We start from the raw sequence: 27,709 nt of genomic DNA, 5'->3' as shown, positions 1-27,709 counted from the left end.
ACCATGAAACAAGCTGGAGTAGTTATTCTACTATCCAACAATATAGACTTTCAACCAAAAGTTATCAAAAAAGGTGGGGAAGAACAATAAATACTCATCAAAGAAAAAAATCTATCAAGATGAACTCTCAAATATGAACATCTATGCTCCATATGCAAGGGCATCAACATTTGTAAAAGAAAATTTACTAAAGCTCAAAGCTCACATTGAACCTCACACAATAATAGTGGGAGAATTCAACACCCCGTTCTTATCAATGGACAGATCATGGAAACAGAAACTAAACAGAGACACAGTGAAACTAAAACACGTTATGATCCAAATGTATTTAACCGATATCTACTGAACATTTCACCCTAAAACAAAAGGATATACCTTTTTCTCAGCACCTCTTGCTACCTTCTCAAAGACTGACCATATAGTCAGACACCAAACAAACTTCAACAGACACAGGAACATTGAATTAATCCCATGTATTCTATCAGACTGACTAAAGCTGTTCTTCAATAACATCAGAAACAACAGAAAACCCACATACTCATGGAAGCTGAACAACTATCTACTCAATAATAACTTAATCAGGGAAGAAAGAAAGACAGAGAGAGAGAGAGAGAGAGAGAGAGAGAGAGAGAGAGAGAGAGAGAGAGAGAGAAGGAAGGAAGGAAGAAAAAAAGAAAGAAAAAAGAAAGAAAGGAGGTAAGGAAGGAAGAAAGAAAGAAAGAAAAAGAAAGAGAGAGAGAAACTTTTTAGAATTCAATGAAAATGAAAACAAAACATATCTAAATGTATAGAACACGATGAAAGCAGTGCTATGAGGAAAACTCAATAGCTCTGAGCCCATCCATAAAGAAATTGGAGAGATCATACACAAGCAGTTTTACAGCATACCTAAAAGCTCTAGAACAAAAAGAAACAAATACACCCAAGAGGAGTAGATGGCAAGAAATTAGCAAAATTAGGGCTTAAAATAACCAAGTAGAAACAAAAAGAACTATACAAAGAATTAACAAAGCCAGGAGCTGGTTTTTGAGAAAATCAACAAGATAGATAAACCCTTAGCCAAACTAACCAGAGGGCACAGGGGCAGTATCTAAATTAACATAATCAGGAATGAAAAGGGACATGTAACAGCAGAAAGTGAGGAAATTCAAAAAATAATCATATCATACTACAGAAGTCTATACTCAACAAAACTAGAAAACCTGGATGAAATGGATGATTTCCTAGGCAGATACCAGGTACCAAAGTTGAATCAGTGTCAGATAAACCAACTAAACAACCCCATAACCACCAAGGAAATAGAAACAGTCATTAGAAGTCTCACAACCAAAAAAAAAAAAAAAAAAAAAAAAAAAAATCCCAGGGCCAGATGGTTTTATTCCCAAAATCTATCAGACATTCAAAAAAGGTCTAATACCAATACTCTTCAAACTATTCCATAGAATAGAAACAGAAAAACACTACCCAGTCTGGTCTATGAAGCCACAATTGTGCCCATACTTAAATCACAAAAAGACCCATCAAAAAAAGAAGACTACAGACCAATTTCTCTTATGAACATCAACAGAAAAATACTCAAAAAATTCTCAAAACCAAATCCAAGAACACATCAAAACTATCATCCACCATGATCAAGAAAGCTTCAACCCAGGAATGCAGGGAGAGTTGAATAGAGAAAAATCCATCAATGTAATCCACTATTTAAACAAACTCAAGCAAAAAGAAAAAAACATATGATCATCTTACTAGATGCTGAAAAAGACTTTGACAAAATACAACACCCCTTCATGTTAAATGTCTTGGAGAGATCATAAATTCAAGGTGCATACATAAATATAATAAAAGCAATATACAACAAACCAAGAGCAACTTCAAACTAAATGGAGAGAAATTCAAAGTAATCCCATTAAAATTAGGAATAAAACAAAGCTGCCCACACTCTCCCTACCTAATCAAGATAGTACTCAAAGCTCTAGCTAGAGCCATTAGACAAGAAGAAGAGATCAAAGGAATACAAATTGGGAAGGAGCATATCAAGATATCACTATTTGCAGATGATATAATAGTATATTTAAGTGACCCAAAAAATTCTACTAGAGAGCACCTACAGCCAATAAACAACTTCAGCAAAGTGGCTGAATATAAAATTAATTTAAACAAGTAAGTAAACTTCCTCTACTCAAAGGATAAAAGGGCTGAGAAAGAAAATATGGAAACAATACCCTTCACAATAGTCCCAAATAATATAAAATATGTTGGTATGACTCTAACCAAGTAAGTGAAAGAGCTGTATGACAAGAACTTCAAACTCCTGATGAAAGAAATCAAAAAAGACCTCGAAAGATGAAATGATATTCAATGCTGATGGATTGGCAGGATTAATATAGCAAAGGGGGGGGGGAATCTTGCCGAAAGCAATCTACAGATTCAGTGCAATCCCCATCAAAATTCCAACTCAATTCTTCATAGAGTTAGAAAAGGCAATTCTCAAAGTTATTTTGAATAACAAAAAACCTAGGATAGCTAAAACTATTCTCAACAATAAAAGAACCTCTGGGAGAATCACCCATCCCTGATCTCAAACTATACTATAGAGCAATAGTGATTAAAAAAGAAAACAGCATGGTATTGGTATTGGTACAGACACTGGCAAGTAGATCAATGAAATAGAATTAAAAATGAAGAAATGAACCCACACCCCTATGGCCACTTGTTCTTTAAGAAAGAAGCTAAAACTACCCAGTGAAAAGAAGACAGCATTTTCAACAAATGGTACTTGTTCAGCTGGCAGTCAGCATGTAGAAGAATGCAAATCAGGCCATTCTTATCTCCTTGTACAAAGCTCAAGTCCAAGTGGATCAAGGACCCCCACATAAAACCATATATGCTGAGTCTTATAGAAGAGAAAGTGAGCAGAGCCTTAAATATTTGGGCACAGGGAAAACTTTCTGAACAGAACACCAATGGCTATGCTCTAAGAGCAACAATCAACAAATGGGATCCCATAAAATTGCAAAGTTTCTGTAAAGTAAAGGACACTATCATAGGAGGAAATGGCAAGCGACAGATTGGGAAAAGATATTTACCAACCCTACATCATATAGAGAGATAATATCAAATATATACAAAGAAATCAAGAAGGATAGAGCCCAGAGAAACAAATGTCCCTATTAATAAGTGTAGTACAGAACTAAATAGAAATTTCTCAAATGGCCAAAGAGCACCTAAAGAAATGTTCAACATTCCTAGTAATCAGGGGAATGCAAATCAAAACCTCATACCAGTCAGAATGGCTAAGATCAAAAATACAGGTGACAGCAGATATTGGGGAGGACGTGGAGAAAGACGAACACACCTCCATTGCCAGTGGGACTGCAAGCTTGTAAAAACCACTTTGGAAATCAATCTGGTGGTTCCTGAGAAAATTGGAAGTAGTTCTACCTAAGGACGGAGATATAACACTCCTGGGCATATACCCAAAAGATGCTCCAACATATACAAGGATACATGATCCTCTATGTTCATATCAGCCTTATCCATGATAGCTAGAAGCTAAAAACAACCCAGAAATTGTGGTACATATACACAGTGGAATTCTACTAAGCAATTAAAAACAATGACTTCATGAAATTCTTAGGTAAATGGATGAAACTAGAAAATATCATCTTGAGTGAGGTAACCCAGACACAAAAGAACACACGTGGTTTATACTCACTAATAAGTGGATATTAGCCAAAAGCCCACAATGACCATAATACAACCCACAGAACATATGGAGCATAGAAGGAAGGAAGACCAGGGTGTGGATGCTTCAGTCCTGCACTGAGGGGGGAACAGGACAGATTGTAGGAGGTGGAGGGAAAGGGGAAGAGAGAGAAAGGAGGGGGAAGAAATAAGGGTGACAGCATCAGGATCTGGAGGAGATGTGAGAGAAGTATAGAGGGTCAGGAAATTGAACAAAACTATGTAGCAGGAAGGATAGCCACCAGAATGTCCCAGGCACCTGGGAAACATGAGGCTCCTAGAACCAAACAGGGATGACTTTAGATGAAATGAGCAGAGAAGGGGGAGATAGATCCTGTAGAGAGCTCCTCCAGCAGATAAGCACACCCTGGTATAGGGATGGGTACACCACCCCCATCTCAAAGTTTTTAACCCATAAATGTTCCTGTCCAAAGAAAGAACAGGGAGAAAAATGGAACAGAGACTGAAAAAAGGGCCAACCAGGGACTGCCCCACCTGGGGATCCATCATGTCTGCAGATACTAAAACCAACAATGTTACCATGGTAAAGGGGTGCTTGCTGACAGGAACCTAGTGTGGTGGGTCCTGAGGAAATCAGGCCAGTAACTGTCCAATGTGGATGTGGATGTTTGGAACCAACCATCAGACAGAGCTCAGAGAACCTTGTGGGGAGCTGACAGAAGGACCTGGAGGAACAAAGGGGAATTGCAATCCCATTGGAAGAACAATGTGGGTTGGCCTGACCACCCAGTTCTCCCAGAGTCTAGACCACCAACTAAGGAGCATACCTGGAAGGATCCATGGCTGCAGTATATATGTAACAGAGGATGTAGGGGGATGGTGGAGCAGTGGGGCAGGAGAGTGTTGGTGGGTGAGGGAGTACCCTTATACAGGCAAAGGGGAAAGGGGAGGGCAGATGTGGGATGAAGGGCTAGTGGAGAGGTAAGCAGAAAGTGGGATATCATGGGATGGGGGTTTGGTGGGAAGTGGGATATCATTTGAGATGTAGAGGACAGGAATAATTAATTTTAAAAATTAAAAAAAAAACAAATGAGCCTTTCCAATAAATAAATAAATTTTATCCTGTCAGTGATGGCACATGACTTTAATTCCAGCATTTGGGAGACCAAGGCAGACAGATCTCTTGAATTCAAGGCCAGCCTGGTCTGTGCAGCTGGCTCCAGAACAGCCGAGAGTATACAAAGCTTTGTCTCAAAAACAAACAAAAACAAATAATACAAAGAAAAACCAGGGCCAGCAAGGGAAACAAGCTGGCGCAGTGGGTGAAGGCACTTGATTCACCAGCCTGATGACCGGAATCCAATCCTCAGAACCTCCAAAACCCTCATGAAAGCAGAAAGAAGCAATTCACTCTGTCACTCTGCAATTATTCCCTGACCTCCACTCATACTGATAATCTTGTATTCTTCCTCCCTCCCTCCCTCCCTCCCTCCCTCCCTCCCTCCCTCCCTCCCTCTCTCTGTCTCTCTCTCTCTCTCTCTCTCTCTCTCTCTCTCTCTCTCTCTCTCTCTCTCTCTCTCTCCAGCCCTTCTTTTTCTACCTCCCATTCTCTCTCCATATGTTGTAAGTGTGAAAATTAAAATGTATTTAAGTGTTGATTCTACAGAGAATCAAATGGAGGCACAGGAAGTTAGCAAACATGGAAGACATGACAATCAATGGAGAATAGATGTCCTGACATAGTTCAGCAGTGCTGAGGACACCATCACTTGGCATCTCTAAGGACTGCAAATGGAGATATGCCAATTTAAAAAAAAAAAAAAAGTCACATCTTCTGCCTAGTGAAATATGTGCTGGGCCAGAACATTTAATGAAAGTCCAGAACAAGGACTTTATTTACAGTGAATTCCACTCTTGTCCCTTCTCTCAGCCCTACTCAGGCTTCACAAAGTACATATGATAAATACTGGCTGCAATGGACAGAAGTAAATTACATTAAATAAGGAATAATATCAAGAAGCATTCAACCACACCATGTGGAAAAACAAACACTAAATAAAAATAATTAACTGTGTAACAAATGAGCAAAACATCCAAAAAATTCTTATGACAAAGACTTATGTACATGTTACAATGCAACCTGGTAAATAATTACAACAACAGAAGGAACCAGAAAAGAGTATGTGTAAGACTTCAAAAGAATTGACTTGGAAAGAAAATACACATTGAAACAGAAGGAGTTTTCTTACAAGTGTTTTTCACTGTAAAGAACCATATAGCAAGTACCTGTAATCACTGAAGCAGAGGCTCAAAGATTTTAACAGAGCGGAATGAGATGGAAAAAGAAATTGTTGAGTTTGGGAAATAAATTGTGGCCAAAACACTATCCGTGCGGGTCTAATGATGAGTTAGAAGCAGCCGGAATAGAACAAACAGAGCTAAAAGCAAACCATTTGTGTGAAGTAAAGGCGTGAGGCAATCATGAACAACATGTACAGAAGAATTTATTCAAGCAATCTGAGGGAAGATAATATGTAAGGAGAGAGCACAAAGATCAGAAGGGTGAGTCCTGTTTCTCACAAAAGAACGAACTTGAGAAAATGCAACAAGAAAGTATGTAGGTAGACAGAAGTAGACACGTATTCTTCCAGTGGAAAAGCTGAATCTCAAATTCAAAGAGACATATAACACAATTGGGAGAAGTTATTTAGAGTAATTATCTATGATATCTATCCTGGCAATATTACTGAGCTTTAAAAATGAGAAAGATCTCCAGTAATATTTGGTATGAAAAACAAAAAACAAGAAACATATAAGGCGAGAAAACTTCAGGCTAGTTTTCAACAGCACCATCTTGTACTAGAAAACACCAGAAAACTATTTTAAAAGATGCAATAATATTGGGCCTGTTAGCCAAGACTACAAAGTTAACAAGTAGACATTCTCAAACATTAAAGATATCAAGGAATATTATACCCATAGGCTCTCTGAAAAAGAGGAATAAAATTCAACTACAAAATGATGAATCAAAATGAAGAGATACCATAGCAACCACAGAACCTACTTAATTATGGGACCAATGCATAGAAATTTCACTAGCAATATCAACAACATAAAAGAATTTAGCTACAAAATAAAACCATTGTAAATCACAAAACTCAGGAGCTGGGGGAGTAATCTAGTCTTAGAGCACACATCTCTTCAACTTTCATATACAGATTAACTGAATCTGCTAAGTTTCAAAGTATAAACTCTGGCCATCTTTCCCAAAGTACTCCTAATTTTTCATGTAAACTTTCACAAGCAAATATTGTTTTAACTAATACGATTTATTTGAAGTTCTTACTTTATTGTTTTAAGTGAAGCAAGATCCACTGAGATGGCTCAGTCAGTCAGTGTGCTCACCACCAATGATTCATCAATGATGACCTGAGTTTCATCTCCAGGACCAAAGTGGTGGAAGGAAAGAACTATCTACTACAAGCTGTCCTCTGTCCTCCAGACATGCACAATGATGCATGTGTGCTCACAAACAAGTGCACACAGACACAAATCATAGTCATAAATTAATACAATAATAAAATTTTAAATAAATATAATAAAGTGAGCTAAGATAGTTTTAACATTTTGTTAATGTATAGTGTGATTTTATTCTTATACTTTTTTAAACTGTAGACTTCCTGTCTACCTAGACCAACCAATTGGCCAACAATCCTACCTTCTACTGGACGTAGGCATAAAGAAATACCGAAAATGCTATTCACCAAATGTTAGCATTTATTTCTTCTACCTGCATAAAAAGAGTTTAGATGGTTTTTTTTACTTCCATTTTTGCACTTTCTGTATATCCTTGTATTTTATAATCAGTATGTATAAACAAACTGTCCACTCAAGTACAGAAAGGCTAGGTTTATTTTATTTATTTATGTGGATGTGTAGAGGCTGTGTGCATGTGAGTGCACATGTACATGCACACAGACAAACTTATCCCATCACGTTTCAAAATGACAACTTACCAGAATTAGTTTTCTTCCTCTGTTGTGAACTTCGGAGATCAAAACCTTGGGTCATCAGGACTTTGTATCAAGCCCCATCTCCTTAGCTTCCCATTCTATTGTGAGAAAATGCACTGACCAAACACAGCATCAGAAAAAGGGGTCTATTTGGCTCACAGTACCAAGCTTCAGTGCACCATTGCAGGGCAGCAGGAATCGAAGTAGCTGGTCCCATTACAGCCACCAACAAAGCAGAGTAATAAATTAATACATGCATGACAGTGCTCAGCTCCTTTCACTCTTCCACAGCTCAGAATCTCCTGCCTAGGGAATGGTGCTGTCCATAGTTGCACCATCTCAATTATTATAAACAAGACAATCTCTTACAGACAGACCCACAAGCCAGCGTAATCTAGACACTCTCTCACTGAGATTCCCTTTCTCTAGCAAATCTAGATTATGTCACTTTGACAATTAAAGGTAACCATCACCCATTCTGAGCTATCTTGGCAGCCCTTATTTTTACATGTATTAATTTATTGGACTGCTTTTACTTTAATATTATCACCTTTTAAAATATAAATGTGTGTTGTCAAGTCCATAGACCATAGTCAAGTGAGGTGACAGGTCTAATACTTCACACCGTTGGTCTGTGTGCGTGTATGTGTTTCCTCATTTCCTCTTTCCCATCTTAAATCGTTGAGTTTCTTCATGTTTGTTAAGCGTCTACCATGTTCTTCTACTGATATAGGCAATGAAGATAGAATAGAAACAAAGCAAGAAGGCAAATCATCACCCTGGGTTCTTTTCAGAGTGTGGAGGAGGTGGCGGGCTAGCTGACAGAGGCACCTGAATCCTAAAATGAGCAGCAGCCCTGTGAAGATGCAGAAGGAGAGAATCCTTAGCTCAGAGGCCCATCCCAAGAATACAACAAGGCAGTGAGCTCGGCCTTTCTAAAGAGCTCTGCGGCAGCTAGTGTAGATGGGAGGGAAGGAGAAAGGCAAGTCAGGAATGGCACAAGCAGTGCTAGCTAACTCTTACTGGTGGCATCAGGAGGCCTTCGGTTCTGTGCCAGCTGAAGAGAAGCCCTTGAAATGCTGAGGAACGGCGGCTGCCTGGCTTTCTGCAGTGATGCTCACTCAGGCGGCTCTGAAGAGAAAAACCTCAAAAAGCGGGTTTCTAAGAATCCCTCAGGGCCATTCCTTCTCCTCTTCCTCCTCCTTTTCTTCCTCCTTCTCCTCTTCCTTCTTCATCCTTTTCTTTCTTTCTCCCTTTCTTTCTCCTTAATATAAGAGTAAAACTCTCTTCATTAACTTTTAAACAAGAGCTCTGACAATCTGTTCCAACAACAGGCTTAGACCAGGATTGCTCAAGAGAAATATAATATGTGAGTCACAAATCTGAACCATGTATGCATTTTAGTTTATAGTTTAGAAAAGGGGGGGGGGGGTCAAACGACAAAAGGGAGGACAGAGCAGGTATCTCAGACAAAGAGAAAGTGCTTGTCAGGCAAGCACAAGCTTAACCTGAGTTTGAATCCCAGAATCCATACAAAAATAAATAATTAAAAATAGATCAGGTGGCAGAATCCAGCATTAGTTCCAAGGCAGCCAGTTCGCCTGCCTGTCTGTCCATCCTCAGAATCATGGAGAGAGCCTTCTGACCCAGAAGACCAAGTTGGCCAAAGAAACCAAATGCTATGAGGACATGGCCACTTTCATGAAGGGTGCAGTGGCAAAGGGTAAGGGGCGGAAACTGCTCTCCGTGGCCTATAGGAACATGGTGGGCAGCCAGAGAGCGGCCTGGAGAGTTCTGTCCAGCTTCGAGCAGAAGAACCACCAGGAGGGATCTAAAGAGATGGGCCCCGACGTGAAGGAGTACCAGAAGAAGGTAGAGACCGAGCTCAGAGGTGTGAGCAACACCGCGCTAGGCTTGCTGGACTCCCTCCTCATCAAAGGGGCTGGAGAGGCTGAAAGCCACGCCTTCTACCTGAAGATGAAGGGTGGCTACTACCGCTACCTAGCTGAGGTGGCCAATGGTGATGACATCACTGATCCTGTCCGGTCAGCCTACCAGGAGGCCATGGACATCAGCAAGGAGATGCCGCCCACCAACCCTATACGCCTGGGCCTGGCCCTGAATTTTTCCGTCTTCCACTACAAGATAGCCAACAGCCCCAAGGAGGCCATCTCACTGGCCAAAACCACCTTGGATGAAGCCATAGACGATCTGCACTCTGACTGATGACTCCTCATCATGAAGCTGCTAAGAGACAACCTGACATCGAGGACAGCCGACAATGCTGGGGAAGAGGGCGGTGAGGGTCCAGAGGAGCCCCAGAGCTGAAGCAGCCTGCGACCTCCCGTCCCGCCTTGCCCTCCAGTCCCCAGCCTGCAGAGAGGACTAAAATGGAGTGGGACTCTGCCCTTCCCAACCCCTGAATGCTTTGCCACACCTTGGAAAGCTCCTTGGAAGGGCTGCAGCCAAGCAGAGGCCACCGGGCTGGGGGTCTCTGGTGAGTGTTCTCAACCCTGCCCACCCCTGTTCTCTGCACCCCACTACCACCTGTCCTCCCCCTGTGCCTCCCTTAGGAACCTGTTGCTTCTGAATCCTAGGAATCGAGGAGGTTCCCTACCCCTGTGGCTGAGAACTGGACGGTGGCAAGGGCAGGCTGTGTGTGTGCATGTGTGTGTGTGTGTGTGAGAGAGAGAGAGAGAGACAGACAGACAGACAGACAGAGACAGAGACAGAGACAGAGACAGAGACAGAGAGAATACATGTTTGCTGGGCATGACATGTTACCACTCAATAAAAAAACATCAGTCTTGGTGGCCAGCAATTGTAATTAATATACAGGCAACATAGAAACAAGTCGCTGCCTGGGGCTCATTGACAGGCCAACCTAGGCTGCCTGGTGAGCAGCAGGCTAGTGAAAGACTGTCTCAAAAAGCAAGGTATACCCAAGGTTGTCCTTACAGTTCTACATGCATGCTCACAAATGTACACCTACACACACACACACACACACACACACACACACACACACATACACACAACACACACACATTCATTTTGATATTTTATTTTACTCAATATATCCTAAATATAACTTCCATAGATAATTGATATAAAAGTAGAAAGGCCATTTTACTATGTTCTTTGCATGAAGTCTTTGAAATCTAGTTTGTAATTCTCACAAACTTCACTTCTAGTATTCCATGTATACCTCTTGGCTACTATGGTGGCCATGGCTTTTTGAGATGACAGCTTCCAGTTGTGTCTAGCTCTTTCTAATAATATATTCTTAGTGCTATTTTATGACCTTGGTACTTGCTGCATAATTTCATTAACTATTTTCATTGTTAAAGAATGGCTAGCTTAAATATTCAGCATCAGTCAGCTCTCTTGGGTGGAGGCTGCCTCCATCACTCTATTGCTACCTCTAACTTGTCACGTCGAAATGCTTGCATCCAAGCATATTCACATGCATCTACTGACCATTAATTTGGTGGGAATTTTTTCTTTCCTTCCTGGTGTTATGGGAAGAGAGCTCATGCCCTTTAGTATGTTATGAAAGCTCACTGCCTCAAAGTTATATCCCTATATATTGGCTAACTCTAGTTCAGGTTTGAACTACCAGAATCTAGGTAATCGTCATGGCCTTTAAAACACAGACAACTTCTATTAGGCTTATCTTATTGAAGAGTAAGTGTTTCCTCTGTATAACAAATTTGATATATTCATACAGCTCATTTCCCAAACATCAAACATCACAATATATGTGAGACTGAAAAACCATGAGTTTTATTTTTATTATTACTTATAAAAACCCAATATTAAACTAAGTGTAGAGGTGCATGACTTTAATTTAAGCACCCAAGAAGCTTAGGTAGTTGGATGACTGTGAATTGGAGACAAGGCTGATCTACTTAGAGTTCCAGGACACCCAGAGCTACATACAAAGACACTTTCTCAGTACACACACACACACACACACACACACACACACAGAGGCACACATGCACCAAGTGTGGAGGTATAGCCTTCTAGAAGCTGAAGCAGCAGTTCAGGACTAAATAAAGAACTTGGGGTTAGGCTAAGCTATATAGTGAAAACTTGTCTTACATAATAAATATTTAATCATAGTGGCAGATGTGAAAATATTGACAAACCAGACTACTTAGGGAATAAATCTTACTATCTGAATTCTAAGATTAAGATTTTGTCCTATATTGTAAAAGGTTTTCTAAGTTATATTAGGCATATTTCCCCCTAAATAATAAATTCTCCTGACTATGATAGAACTCCTTTGATGACTCCAGGAGTTGAGCAGTCTCAGCAATGCTGGCCTCTAATAACCATCCATGTGCAGAGGCGTAAAGAAAATCTAATTAATTAAGAGCCTTGCTTAGCTGAAGTAAGACAAAGATTTGTGATGACACGGTAAATCAAAGCAAGGCTTTTGCAGAGTTTTTTAGGGCATGGTAATATGGGAAACTTTGAGCTGATAACAGCCTTATCTGGGGTCAGGGACAATTGGCAGGGTCAGGTTCTCTGAATCTACAATGTCATTGGGGGCCCAAGACCTTTCTATGTCTTAAAAAGTTCCAAGACTCATCTCAAACAGACATACCTGTGGCCTTGACACAGATTCTACAAAAAACATGTCCACAGCCATGTTCCAGGCAAAAAGTCAGACCAAGGCAAAAAATAAGGCAACCTGGTCTACCTTAAAGGAGTTTTCTGATAGCTAGTCCCCAAAACTGTTTTATCCCATTGGTCAAAAGTGGAAAGTATTTAAACTGGAAACCATTAGAATTCTGCTAAAAAAAAAAAAACAAAACAAAACAAAAAAGAAAAAACTGAAGTTTGAAAAGGCATTCAGGAGTTGAGGATCAAGACAGCTACAGCTCAAGTGAAGGAAACAAATGTTGACTCCTGGGTTCCTATGTCTTCTGGAAGATGGGAAGTGAGAAATATGCAGAAGAGAGCACACCTAGTATCAAGCAATCACACTGCCGCCCCCCACTCACCCGGTTCTCTCCCTTCGTTTCTTCCTCCTCAGCAGTATTGGAAACTCCTCTGTGTATTTTCATGAAGATGAATTCCCAATAGTTCTTTCCTCTTTCATTCCCTGTAAAGTTGGTTTCTATAGGCTGATCTGTCACCCCCATGGGAGAGAGGGGATAACATGAGTCTCTTCACCTTGGACATTTCCGCCTAGCAGAGTGGACACCCTACAAACAGATTCTTGGCTCCCTAATAGCGGAGAATCTATAATGGACTGAAGGAAAACTCCCTTTGCTTTGACTACTCAAAAAAGAGCTCCTTTAATAAACTAGGATTTCCTGAAAAACATACAGTGAGCACTCACCCTGCGCCTCTGTAGTGAATCCAACTTCTCACTAGCACTTGCTGTGTCTCACATGGGGCTTTCCCTTCTCCTGCACCATCTAAACAAAGATGTAGCTCTCTTCTACCTCCTTCTCCCAAGTTAGCCTCAAATTCCTTTTTCAAGTCTTGAAGCTATACCCACCCCCAGACATGAGTTCAAGACATTCCCCATGAAGCCTTGAGCACTGCATTGGGTTTTTTTTTTTTTTTTTTTTTTTTTTTTTTTTTTTTACTGTTATAAAGCATCAGCACCAAGGCATAGAATGAAGGGGTTGTTTGGGTTAGAGTTCCAGAAGGATACCTGCCTGTCATCGAAGGCAAGTGTGGCAACTGGAACAGTAAGCTAAGAGCTCACATCTTGCACATCAGAAAGACTCAATTGGAAGTGGTTCAAGTCTTCAAACCCTCAAAGGCCACTAACAGGGCATACTTATGACAAGAAGGCCACATCTCCAAAGCCTCCTATAGTGTCACCAGCTGGGGGCCAGATACTCAAGTGTCTGAGACATTTATCATTTGAAGTATCACAGGCATCCCTGACTTCTGCTTGTTCTGTGTTATCTCTGATCTTGTGTTTAATCTCAGCTATCAGCAGGGAAGATCAGGCACCCCCAAAGTCTACACTGTACTAGACTAGGGGAGTCAACCACAGTGAAGAGGGAGAATTTCTGCCCTTATTCTAGCAGAGAACACTGGTGAAGTACCCAAAGAGAGATGGTACCCAGGATGTGAGACTGCCACTCCATGGTTGTTTGCCTATGCAATCCTAGGAACACTTCCTGCAGAAACAGGTATCACTCCCTGATCTTTAAACATTTTTTTTCAAGTTTTTCTTCCTCTGCAGAAAACTTCCTCTAAAGACTGGAACTGGAACAAACATAAGACAGAGCTAAGATCAGGAATACTAGAATGAAACTAACTCTCTACACTTCAAAATCAGCTCAGAAGTAACACTTGGAATAAAGAACGCTCAATTCTTTGTCTTACAGAGGAAACAGCAACAGACAAGGCCTGCCCTGATCAGACCCCTGCGTTTGCCCCCAACCTCACTGCATAGCGATCCATGCTTCTACCTGCATTTTATCTTCCAAATATTTTATCAGTCCAAAGATACATTACTAGCAGGTCACAGACAACTTCCAAATCACAGCATGATTTTAACTTGTCACCTCTCTTCTGAACAGAGAGGATTCAAACAGTCCTTCCCTGTGAGAGGGCTCTGTCTTTTATCTCCCATGAGGGACAGAGTGCTTCGGAGACTCCACACCCACATAGAAGGATCTTCCCAGAAAGCTGGCCAGCCCCCTCCCCTCACATGCTGTTGGATAAACCATCTGCTACTGCCTTGACAGATCAAAGCAGGCAGGGAAATGCATGTAATGAATGGGCCTGTTTTGAAAATTAAAAGGTAATTCAGATCATGGTCTCATTTTAGATTATCATGTATAAGACTTATTTAGACTATCATTATACATACCAATGGCTTCTATGTGATATTGTAGGATGTGCCAATCGAACCAACTTTTCCTTCCAAACCTTTAGTGACCTTCATTCTACTTTAAAGTCAACTTTTATTGTTTGTAACATCCACAAAGAAAATACGCGTCCCTCATCTTTCTGAATTTGGGTTCTCAAACTTGGAAATAATGTCTGAATGATTTAATCATTCACTGGGGTTTGAACATAGTATCTGTGAATATAAACAGTTTGTGCTTTCCTCCGCTGGTGGGCATCTGTGTTGATTCTCTGTCTTAGCTCTTATGAATAGGGATACGAGAAACATGGATAAGCAAAAAAGTCTCTCTGCTTTGCCCTAACATCCTTCATGTACCACCCTGCGGCTCTGCTTCTCAGAAAAGACTCCAAGAAGCCTGCAGAAGCGATGAAGGACGTGGATGTGAGTCTGGAAGTCAAGCAGACTTGATTCAGATCTGAATTTTAAGTCCTAAGCTATTGGGAGTCATTCAATTTCTCTAAGGCTTCATTGCTCCATTTTAGCATGGGGTTAATAATGGTACTTACATAAGACCGTTATAATAAAGTCACTCTTCATTATGTGCTCACAGAACACTATGTTTAAAACTATAAAGGGGGATAATCGCTGCTGTAGTTTGGATTTAGAACGGAGGCCCAAGGACCCATGTGTCAAAGGTTGGGGGTTGGGTGCTTAGCTCTTTGAGATATTGGAAGGTGATCCTAAGAGGTGGGAATTACTGAGAAGCCTTCAGTCACTGAGAACATGCCCTCAAAGCAGATGTGGGACTGTGATCTCTTCCTCTTTCCCTTTCACTTCCTGGTCATTAGATCTTAGGTGCACAGGAAAATGCACCCTGTGTTTCACATATCTGATTACCAAAATGGTGTCCCGTTGCCTCTCCTTGTTGCCTGTTTCAGTTACTGTGCTGTTCCTGACACACTTTAGAGCCCTGACTCAAAACAATGCACCTGCATGGGACGCCTCTCTCTGCTCTATCTGAATCCAGCTCTTTACTGTGAATTGTTCTTCACTGGTCTGCTCCTTGGAGAAAAATTACCAAATAATTATGATTCTTATTCTGTGACTTCAAGCAAGTATTCTAGAATACTTAATTCTTAGCATGTAATAATAAAATAAATACAAAGAAAGATCAGTATTACTTATACTCTTGTTTAAAGTTGGTTTTCTTTTTTAATAAAATTTTTAAGATTTATTATATGTACATGAGACATACCAGAAGAGGGCGTCATATCCCATTACAGATGGTTGTGAGCCACCCTGTGGTTGCTGGGAATTGAACGCAGGAACCCTGGAAGAGCAGTTAGTGCTCTCAACCACTGAGCCATCTCTCCAGCCCCATTAATTATACTCTTGCTAAGACAAGTCATATTGGCTTGATGCTGTGAAACACATGTACTGTGTTTTATAAATTATCTATATCATAAAATACACTATATATGTGGCCTAGAGAGGTGGCTCAGCAGTTAAGAGCACTTTGTTTCTTGTTACAGAGGACCCAGACCCTACATGCTAGTTCACAGCCATCTCTAACTCCAGTCTCATAGGATCAAACCCCTTATTCAAAGCACACACACACACACACACACACACACAAAGACACACACACACACACACACACAACCTCATGACAAAGGGAGTCTGTATGCAGTAAATGATCTATAGATAAGTCACAATAACTGGAGGATCGGGAAAACCGAGATGTGAAAGGAAAAAGGATTAATAAGTGGTCCCCTTGACCATGTTCTTTTCTGAGAGACTCAGTCATGGGCAAACCGTGTGAGCCTCACATTGATCTAGAATACTATGTAGCACCTGTACACAGGACTTGGCACCACCAGCAGCACTTTATCACCTCCTTATATCCATCAGTGTGCACGCTGCCAACCGTACTGGAAAAGATTCTGGTTTCCAAGGCTGTACAGGCAGCTGCTATGCCTGGACCATCTCATGGTGTTCCTCAGACTAAGACCTATGAGCACCCTGCTCTATGTTCCAATGGCATCTTCTCATTGAGTGCACCATGTTACAGGTACCTACTTATTTGGATCTGCAGTAAGGTAATATACATTACAATGAAAACCATGCTTTTTCTTGCTCAGCACAAAATCTACATCCTATACAATGACAAGTGTGTGGCATGCGCAATAAATACTAGTTGCATGTATTAATTAACCTAATTAATTAAATACCTAATTAATGAAATACACGGAACTCTCCCAAGACTTCTTTGTTCCACAGACATCACTTAGAGACAATCAGAAACAAAATGTATCCAATCACTCCAACAAATACAAATGCTAGATTTACACAACCAAAACAGTGACAGATAAACTTTCTGTACCTGTAATCTGAGTACTGGAGAGTCAGAAGCAGGAGGATCATATCAAATCTGAGGATTTTCTGATCTATATAAGGAATCCCAGGCCAGCCAAGAGACATGATGTATGAGTTACTTTTCTATTGCTGTAATAAAACATCATAAGGAAGGCACTCATAGAAGGAAAGGCTTATTTGGCCTTGCAGAGAATAAGAGTCAGTCATGACAGGAGACTGTGGCATCAGGTGGTAGACATAGAGACTGGAATATTTCAGTGTTCACATCTCCATCTCCAAGCAAATTACAAGGCAAGTAAATGTGGAATTGTATGTAGCTTTTGAAATGTCAAAGCTGCCCCCAACCCCTGTAACACTTGCTCAGCAAGGCCACACTTTCTAAACACGTGCAAACAGCGCCACCAACTGGACACCAAGTATTTATACATCTAAGCCTATGAGGAATATCTCAGTCAAACCACCATGTACAGTGAGACCCAGTCTTAATAAGGGAAAGGGGGCATTTCAAATTGCCTTCTCCATAAAAGCCAATAGTCTTTAGGGACTTTTAAAACCATAGATGTACCCTAGATGTAACTAGGCTGCTAATTTGTAATGCTCTCACCATCTGTGAGTGTCTTGGTCCCACCTGATATCCAACCCCCACACACATACATACACAAACATACACACATACACACAAGACCTCCATACAACTCAAGACTCAGCACCTGGCATTAAGCAAGATTTATCAGAATGGCACCTTACACTTCCACCATGGCCAATGCGACAGCATTCCAATCAAGGAACAGCAGAAGACTCACAAGGAGCCTCCTCCAACTTCCATTTGTGATCCGCTTTCAGTATCTCCGTGACTCGTTTCTATCCTTTACATGGTCCTTCAACCCATGTTGTTTCCTGTTTCTTCCTACTCCTCCGACTGCTCCATGCATCTGATGAGAAGGACTGAGAGCAGACTATGCTGCAAAGGTAGCTGGGAAGACTATAAGAGGCAGACACTGAGCTGCCAGCCAAGCAGCCTGGGCCCGACATAGGCCCCGGGAGTGTGTTTGCTCCTCTAAATTCATGGGAGCACAGAGAGGTGACCTGTATGCAGGGTGCTTTCACACCACCTGGCTTCCATCTTGAATACTGCTCTTTCCAGGCATTTATGTACCAGAGACCACCCCAACACATAAACCCAGGCTTCTCTCTGACCCAAAACAGCCTATGCTCACGTAATTTGAAAGAGAGGCAGATTAATTCCTGGTTTTCACTCAGCCTAACCAACTCCACATAACTCAAAAAACAGAATCACCACCAGGAGCCTCTACCACACTGTAGATTCTCAGTCAGGCCCCTGTCCAGGAGGCTACACCCACCTCTCCAGCAGGCACTTTCCTGTTGCGGCAGATCTACCCATATTTCTCTAGGCAGGTCAGTGATTTTTTTTTTAACCAAGTAGTTTCTCTTGCCCATTTGAAGCCAATGGGAAACCAGATGTGGTGCGTTAATTAACATCTCAGCGTGTCTGTATCCTGACGTCTGAATACAGAACGGAGGGACAGACAACGGAACACTTCAACATATGGAAAAGTGAGGAGACCTGGGAAGAACAAACTTGAGAGTTTAGCTCCCCTGATCCTTGGTGATTACCTGAACTTTTATTTTTAAACTACAAAGCCTTGAAATTCATGAATAATACAGGAAATCTATAAAACGCCACTTTTCTGGAATAAGCGGGACATTAACATGCAAATTGCAGTGCCATACACAGCTGTACCCGATGTGACAAATTAAGCCTTTCTTATTCTCAGTCTTGACATTTGCCTTCAAGATGTTTGTTCGGTGTACATAAAAAGCACCAAAGGGAGGTACACAGGAGGGATGGAGACAGCAACCCAAGAGCCAGCCCAGGAAGACATCCTTCACAAAGGCCTTGGCAGGTACCTGCCCTGCTAGCAGAGCCTGCAGAGAAATCATCCCCTGAATTACTGAATTTTCTCTGGAAGACTTCTCACAAAAAATTGCATTGTTTAATGATAAATATATATATCTTTGGAATGACAAGGACATTTAGAAATCTAGAGGACATTGAGTAAGCTAAAAAGCTTCTGGCTGGGTGCCCATTAAGGCCAAACTTCCATATTTCACAGGTTCAGCTAAGATGCACAGAGAGGTCCTCCGTCCTCGCTTACTCGCTGAAGGATCCCTCCTGGCTGATCTTTGTCACCTGCTGCTGGTACTCCCACAGGGCATGGTCGGTGAGTGTTCACTAAACATTTGATTGGATGTTTATTACTGAATTCCAGCAACGGTGGCAAGAATTAGCTCCATCTAGTGGATAGCTCCTGACACAGGCAAGAAGGCCATATGGAGGGGGTTACAGCATGGCCAAGGCCAGGAAGACAAAGGCAACAGTGTTCAGGATAACCTGGGTTAAGGAGCTTTACCACCACTCTACAGACCTCTGGCCATTGCTTTCACTTCTTCGAGCTTACCAAAGCTCTGTATATATTCTTTTATATATATATATATATATATAATATATATATATATATATATATTGCACATAGTAGATACAGGTAACATGTGTGTGTGTATACATACATACATATATACAGCATATAGTATATAAAGATAACATACATATATATACATGCACAAATATATACTGCATATAGTATATACAGATAATAAACATACACATACATATGTATGTGTATTTTTATATAGTAGCAGCAGCAGTAGGGGGTGGTACAAATTGCCAGGCACATGTCTGGAAGTCAGGTGACAGGAGCTCCCTCAGGAGCCATTTCTCTTCTCCCACCTTTGTGGGTCCTGGAGATCAAACTCAAGTTGTCAGAATTTCCTTGAAAGTGTTTGAGCCTGATGAGCCATCTCATCAGCCCAAATCAAAGGACAGCCTTCCTGGATAAGCTCTAACTAACACACTTTCAGTAGAGGTTAATATCTAACTTCTTGGTGTGTAAACAATATTCCAAACCCCAAAGAGATGACTTGCTAAAAGAGTTTTAAAACATCAGTAAAGCGGAATATTTTTAACAAAGCTCTGTGAAGAGGTAACAAAACAGGGAGAGGTAAGATTCTCACAAGGAGGACCATTACGTGTGACTATACACAACATCGCTTATCTTGAAAAGCAAATATGACAAATCATTTGAAGACCAGGAATCAGATTGCATCCAGAAACAAAATCTGAAAGAAAACTAAAACTTCTTGATCTCCTTTTTTTTTCCTAGGAACCAAATTCTCTTTGACTAAATTTCCAGGTTGCGATACTGCTGCACGAGGGTAAAATTAAACGAAGCCTCTATCCGTACCTCATTCGGAGTAAAACCTATCAAAACATGGAGTGCATTTATTTTGTTTAGCTCTTTTACGGGAGTTGGAAGAAGAGAACGTGGGTGAATGTGACCAAGAGAAAATTTCAGTATGAAATTTTCAAAAAAACAAAACATAAATAGCAGGAATTATAAGAGAATGTTTTATTAGTTTTAATCCTCGGGTGTCTTTTTCTCCTTTATACAAAGAAAGTAAAGGAAAGATATAGGAAAACCCAGGAAACACAACAGCAAAAGAAAGGCAGAGGGTGGGGGTGGGGTTGGAGGGCAGGGGTTGGGAGAAGGGAGTAAAGGTGGAGAACTGGGGTTGGGAGGAAATGGGGGTAGAAGCAGTTACAGAATCTGCTCCTCTGTCAACCCTGGTTCATAATTTGACACACTTCTAGTCAACCTTATAGACCTTGTCAAGTATTCCTTCCAGCCTGCACCCCCACCTCCAGCCAGGTCCCCCCAGTATGCAGCTCTCCACAAAACCATCAAGAATCATAGCAGTCCCAGGCTGATGAGTCCCCCTTCCCCTTTCTTGAGTTTCCCAGAAGCACATCTGGCTACGAAATGACCACGGACTGCAAATAGGCATCTCTGAAACAAATGCCATTTTCTCTCCTGTGGTCTATCACAAAGCCTAAGACTGCACCAAGGCCCAGCAATCCTCAGGGGCCCAGGGCTTTCATTCCTCTTTTGCAGATTTTTTTTCTCCTAGATCCTCTTTAAACGTAGTCATCCCAAGCCACAAAATCAACAGTCATTGAAATGTAAAGCAGAAAGAAAATTAGCCTGGGCTTTGGTTTTTAAATGCTATTTTCTTCTCTTTTGCCAGAGATAATACCGTCAGGAGGGAGGCCACATGCACATTGGTGCATCTGCAATGAAAGGATTGTGGGAAGGCGGGCTGGAAAGATCAGATCCTACATCAATCCAAGCCCTGAGACAGCCTGTTTCTTCGGTTCCTGATGGCAAACGCACTGCTGAAGGTTAAGAGACGATTAAGAATCATCATCACATTTCCATGGAAATGAGAATCGGAACAGAAAGATCAGCCTGGCGTGAGGGCCGAAAATCAGTTCCAACTAAACTAAAAACAATTCGGCAGTAAGACCCCGCAATGCTGCGTACATTTCGTTGGTGTACTCTTGGGGTTCAAAATTTGGGTCTGGGAGACTAAAAAGCCAGCAACGGGGCTGGAGCGATAAAATGCTTTCTGACAAGCATGAGAAACAGAATTCCGTCTCCTGGAGCCACATAAAAGCCAGGCAGGGTGGCATAGGGGAATCCCAGCACAGGGGAAGCAGAGATAAGGTGGACCTAATGGGGAGCCACTGGATGAACGCCAGGGCAACAAGAAAATTCCTGCCTCAAAAAGAAGAGTGAGTTCTTCCCTCCACGTTTAAGATTTGCTTTCTAGCCCATCTCCATTCCTTTGTGACTCACACTGACCTGAAGACTCACTCTCTACCAGGAACCCTCCCCTCCCCTCAGTGGTTATACCAGGCTGGGCCTCAAATCAGAATGTTGCCTGGCCCTCATCACAGAAACTCCTCCCTGTAGTAAATGGTGTTAGCACAGAGACTCTCAACTGGACCATGTTCAGAAACCAAGAGACTCTGCAGCACCCAGCCCTAAATGGGGTGTCGTCATCATCACACCCCAGCCCCCGAGGCTCAGGGATCTAAGTAGAAGAGGAGGCAGAAATATTGTAAGAGCATGAGGTGGTGGAAGGCTTCAAGGAAAGAGTAGTGTCTTCCAGACACATCAGGACAGGTAGGAATATGACCTCACAGAGACTGGTAGCCTAGGACTAGTAAGGACTTGAACTAGCCAACATCCCAGTACTAGGAGGGTTAGGAGGACACAATGTCCCACCCCTAGCCAAGAAGCTATTCGCAGTTTACACCCGAAGGCAAAGGGCAAAATCAGTTTTCAACAACCAGGTATGACTGTGTATCAGCCGTGCTCCAGGGCAGGCCCCATTTGCTGGAGCAGTTGGACAAAACAAACTCCATGTTTTATTTTGTTGGTTTTTGGCTGTTTTAAACTTTTGTATTGTTATTGTTGTTTCTGCTTTGAGAAAGGACATGAAGTTGGGTGGGTAGGTCACTGGATCGGATTACGGAAGAGTTGGTAAAAGGTGGAAAACTAAATTAAAAATTGTTATACAAAGATTTATAATAGTAAAGAAAAGGTAAATGGCACCTAAGAAAGGATGTTCAATGTTGTCTTCTATCCTTCACACACACACATACATATACATACACATATACATACAAACACACATACAAACACATACACACACATACACATATATACACATACACACATATACATACAAACACATGTATATACACATACACACATACACACATATACACACATACACACATATACACACATATACACACATACACACATATACACACATACACACATATACACATATACACATGCACACACACTCAAATCCAGGTTCTGATCCAGACATATAAGCTGAGTAGCCCTGAACATAAACATAATCTCCCAAAGGCTCTATTTCCTTCTGTGATATAGGAAGAACATTATTCAAAACCTGGCTTTGTTACGAACACCTTTGTGTTCGGCACCTCCTTCAACGGAGATAGCGATGGCTGTTTTTCTTTTCTAACTTACTCGTCTGTTGATTTTTAAAGACTGGGGACTTTGATGGTATGCTAGTCTTACCCACATGGTCACTATTCACACCTTGAAAAAGAAAGGCGTTAGACAGGGTGGACCTTTCCTGGGCCAGCCTCTGTCATGCCAGAGGGTGGTATTTAAGCTGCTGCCAGGCCTCTGCAGTCACGAGATCCCATGTCATTGTTCAGCTGTGTCACTCCTGTGTCAAAGTGGCTTAAAAGGCAGCCACACTCCCTTTTGTCACTCATCTCTTGGCACAAGGTCCCGAGTGACTCTGCTGTGCGTACTTGCTGTGCCTCTGCTCTGGGACCCCTCACCATCAGGCTGCACTGGGAACATATTTGGATGTCTCACGAGTTGACACTGATTAGAAAACCTCCAGCTCTTGCTTTTTTTTTTTTTCTTTCTATTTTTAAAAAGCTCCGCCCTATTACACATGTCTAGTTAAAATTGTGCAATGAAATTCAATCCTGTGACATTTGTGTGTTCTTCTCAATTAAGGGACAAGATACATTCCCGTGGTATTTTCTGCCAAATGGTGACAAGTTAAGCTAGCTGGGGAACCTATTCAGTGTTCTCCTTCAGCTGAACACTTAACAGTTAATAACCACATGCGCTCTTACTTACCATGACTTTAATTTTAAGCACGGATTTCCTGCTTTTTGAGCTACTGTATCAGTTTGGGAACTAGCTATTAAAAATACTGTAACAGCTAAATTAAGTAAGCAGTTTTTAAAAGGCTTCCATTTCCATCTGTATGGCTTTCTTGATGTCAAGCATAGAAGAGAGTGGAGCTGGTGGAAAAAGAGAAGGGGAGGAGGAGGAAGAGAAGGGGGGAGGAGGAAGAGAAGGGGAGGAGGAGGAATTGAAGGGGAGGAGGAGGAAGAGAAGGGGAGAAGGAGGAAGAGAAGGGGAGGAGGAGGAAGAGAAAGGGAGGAGGAGGAAGAGAAGGGGAGGAGGAGGAAGAGAAGGGGAAGAAGAGGACAAGAAGAGGAGGAGGAGGAGGAAGAGAAGGGGAGGAGGAAGAGAAGGGGAGGAGGAGGAAGAGAAGGGGAGGAGGAGGAAGAGAAGGGGAGGAGGAGGAAGAGAAGGGGAGGAGGAGGAAGAGAAGGGGAAGAAGAGGAAAAGAAGAGGAGGAGGAGGAGGAGGAAGAGAAGGGGAGGAGGAAAAGAAGGGGAGGAGGAGGAAGAGAAGGGGAAGAAGAGGAAAAGAAGGGGAAGAGGAAGAGAAGGGGAGGAGGAGGAAGAGAAGGGGAGGAGGAGAAAGAAAAGGGGAGGAGGAGGAATTGAAGGGGAGGAAGAGGAAGAGGAGGAGGAGGAAGAGAAGGAGAAGAAGAGGAAAGAAGGGGAGGAGGAAGAGAAGGGGAAGAGGAGGAAAAGAAGGGGGAGAAGGAAGAGAAGGGGAGGAGGAAGAGAATGGGAGGAGAAGGGGAGGGGAGGAAGAAAAAAGCCAAGTTGGACACTTAATTGAATGTGGCTGCAAATGTCTTACACACAGGTTGCCTCTGAAGTTTATTAAAGCAGCTTGCCACTTTTCTGAATTACTAGAAGAATGAGACATCACAAGTTTTAACTCTACTTATAGAGTAATTCCCTTAATCATTTGTGCATTTGCATTTTAAACTTTCTTATCTGATACTTTGTTCAAAGCAGCCTCAGAGGGAAGCTCAGAAGGTTTTATGCCAAGCCCTTCTATTTCATGAGCACGTGTAATACATTTAACCATACATAACATACATATATAACATAACACACATATAACTCACACACATATACAATACACACACAGAGACTGCACAATGTAGTTAAAAGGAGATAAATCTGGGGGTAACAGATTCTAACCGGGATGTTAAAGGCAAGCTATAATGAACAGCTTAGTGTTTAGGGAGCACAATGAACATTGAATAGAATTCAGGAGAAAGAGGAAATGAAAAATACCAAAGAAAGATCCAGAGAAGATTCAGAGGATGCTCAGGACAGGTAAGTGATCCAGATGTGTGGGGATGGTTTTAGTCATGTGTACTGGAAGGAAAAGGAACCAATGTTGAGAATTCCTGTAATTTTTCTATTGCCCCATCAACCACTTGAAACATACATTGAACTTTCATAACAGAAACCAGTGGCGCTTGTCTGCATTCATTCCTAGTTCCTCATTGTGGTCAGTCCAGATATCTGCCTCACAGAAGTACTTCCCAGTAGCCACTTCCCAGTGTGGCAGTTACAACCTGCTTGACAGACCCTGTTCTCTTCCACACTCCGCACAGCCTTCACAACTCCACTACAGAAACAAGTCTCCATCACTGAGGGAGTTCTTGAAGTTTCCTTTCCACTAAAATTCCCTACAGAAAACCCCGTCTGGATAATGTGTTGCAGATCCACTAAAGGCATTGGCCCACAGGCCCCATATCCTTCTCTCTCTCTCTCTCTCTCTCTCTCTCTCTCTCTCTCTCTCTCTCTCTCTCTCTCTCTCTCTCTCTCTTCTCTCTTTCTCTCCTCCCCAGCCCCCATGTGCATCCTACAGGTATCCATATGCTCTTCTTGGTCTGTAAAGTAATAAATAAGTAATAAAATATTTCTATCTTGCCTCTCCTAATAACTACAAGGGTGAGCTAAGAATGTAGCCTTGTGGCAATTCTTGGTATTTAAAAATCAATGTTTAATCTTTACACACCAAGAAAACTTGGACTATTTCCATGTTACATTTTGTTTTACATGTACTTTATGCTCATTGTAACTAGTAAGATTTCAATGCATATTGTCAAACCTTAAAAAAAAATCAAGTACTGACAAAATATAATCATAAAGTTTTATGCAAAAGTGCTTTAAAAATCTGTGCATGTATTCTGTTTTTTTTTTAAATAAAGTTGTTTAATTAAAAAAAATAGTTACAAGGGTGTTCCCCATCTTAAAGATCCTAAATAAGACCAAAGTACAAGAAGATTTAAGGTTGGCCTAGAAAAACAAACAAACAAAAAGCGCCCTCAAGTCTTAGAGCAATGATGCATATTTTTGGAAAACCCCATTCCTAAGCTTACCTTCAGTAACCCAGCAACAACAGCAAGTCATCAGTCATAATCAAAATGCAATGCACTCTACCTATGCGCATGAGCTATATCCCTGTATTAAAAACCAAGTGCCTTCTCTTCCTGCCCTCTTTTCCTTTCCACTTTACTCAGGGGCAGCCTCTGTAAAAATAAAAAAAAAAAAAATTTCAAAACCTCTCCAGTGAGACCTGTTGTATGATGCGATCTCTGCCCCAGCATTTCTTGGCTCCAATCCACCAAGTTACTCAACTGCTAAATCTTAACACACATTATGTTTTGATACTATCAGCCTACGTCTAATGAGTCCAAGGAGCCATGATTTTGTCAAATTGACTCTTTGTTCTGCCTTTCAGCTATTTTTTTTTCATTTTTTTTTTCTTTAAGGTTTTGGGGTTTTGTTTGTTTGTTTTGAGACAGGGAACTCTGTTCAGACCAGGCTAGCCTCAAACTCAGAGATGCACCTGCCTGCCTCTGGCTCCAGAGCTCTGGAATTAAAGGTGTGTACCACCATGCCTGGCCCCTTTGAATTTTTTTCATCCCTTCAAGATTTCTGGAAAGCAGAAGTTCAATGATTCTCCATCTTCAGGTCTTTCTTACAAGTGTCTCCAAAACATGAAATTTATTCCATCATCAGGAGTGTTGAGTCCTTGAGTCTGAATTGTCCAGTCACAGCTGTTCCCTGGCGTTATTTAGCACATACCTGGGAAATCTCCACATCTGTTTTTGCCATAACGTAAAGAGACTATGACGCTCAAGAACTTTGAAAAGAAAAGTCATGCTGCTCATTTTTAGAAGTCTCTGTCTCCCAGAAAAATTAGGGGACTGTTAAAATTTTTCTTTATAAAGTTTCTTTAATGAAATTAAAGAAGACATGAAACAAAATTCTCTTTGCATAGATTCATCCCATATGCTGATGCATGTGGCTGGGACATACTCATGACTCTATTATTCAAATTTTCAAATGTCTTGGCTTCTAGTAAACTACAGGACATGGTGGAGAATTAAAACAAGGCAACACCAACCTCTGGTTCTGAAGGCACTAGTGTCTAACTGAGAAGAAAAAGGGAAAAGTTAAGGTTTTTGTTTTTGTTTTGTTTTGTTTTGTTTTCCTTGGGGGCAAGGCTTGGCTTCTCTGCAGTGACACAAAAGTGGACTAATCTTAATTTTTGACTTAAAACACTTTTAATATGGGTCCACATGTGGCCCCTTTTGCCTATATATTTTTAGTTATTTTATATTTTAAAAGAATGAAATAAACATTATACATGACCCACCCATCTCCTTAACAAGAATACAACTGCATTCACCCTAACACGGCAGCCTCTTCCCTGCCTTCTCTCACACGGGAAGAAGACTATTTGAGATTATCAAGCATGAATGGGGCTGGGAAGATGGCTCACTGGATAAGAGAACATACTGATCCTTCGGAGGATCCAGGTTCAGTTCCCAGCACACACATGGCAGCTCTCGGCCATCAGTAACTTCAGGTCCCAGAGGATCAACTCCCTCTTGTGGCTTCCTTTGAACACCAGGTTTGTATACAGTACACACATGTGCATGTAGCCTAAACATTCATACATGTAATGCAAGTGTAAAAAGCATCCCATTAACAAGAACAACAACAAATGCATGACTCAAAAAGTTGGTCAGTTTGAGCCAGGGATAGTTAGTATGATTTTGTTATATAGAAAATAGCATCTGTATACAAACAAAACAAAGTCCAAACATACAAAAATAGAGAGTCTGC

General features: G+C 41.4%; 2 protein-coding genes across 2 annotated transcripts in view; one reads left to right on the top strand and one right to left on the bottom strand.

Moving 5' to 3' along the window:
- Positions 1-27,709, bottom strand: part of HTR7 (5-hydroxytryptamine receptor 7) — a gene marked incomplete at both ends in the record, with an annotated part of 101,621 nt that overhangs the window by 19,442 nt on the left and 54,470 nt on the right. The window lies entirely within an intron of this gene.
- LOC308418183 (14-3-3 protein sigma-like) lies at positions 9,408-9,944 on the top strand (the record flags this gene model as incomplete). Its single annotated transcript, XM_080913556.1, has 1 exon — positions 9,408-9,944. The coding sequence occupies one exon, from the start codon at positions 9,408-9,410 to the stop codon at positions 9,942-9,944; it is 537 nt and encodes a 178-aa protein (XP_080769682.1).

This window comes from Micromys minutus (assembly GCF_963924665.1).
Source record: "Micromys minutus genome assembly, chromosome: 2".
Taxonomy (NCBI): Eukaryota; Metazoa; Chordata; class Mammalia; order Rodentia; family Muridae; genus Micromys; species Micromys minutus.
Note: the sequence above shows the minus strand (reverse complement) of the source record. Positions and strands in the feature narration are given on the sequence as shown.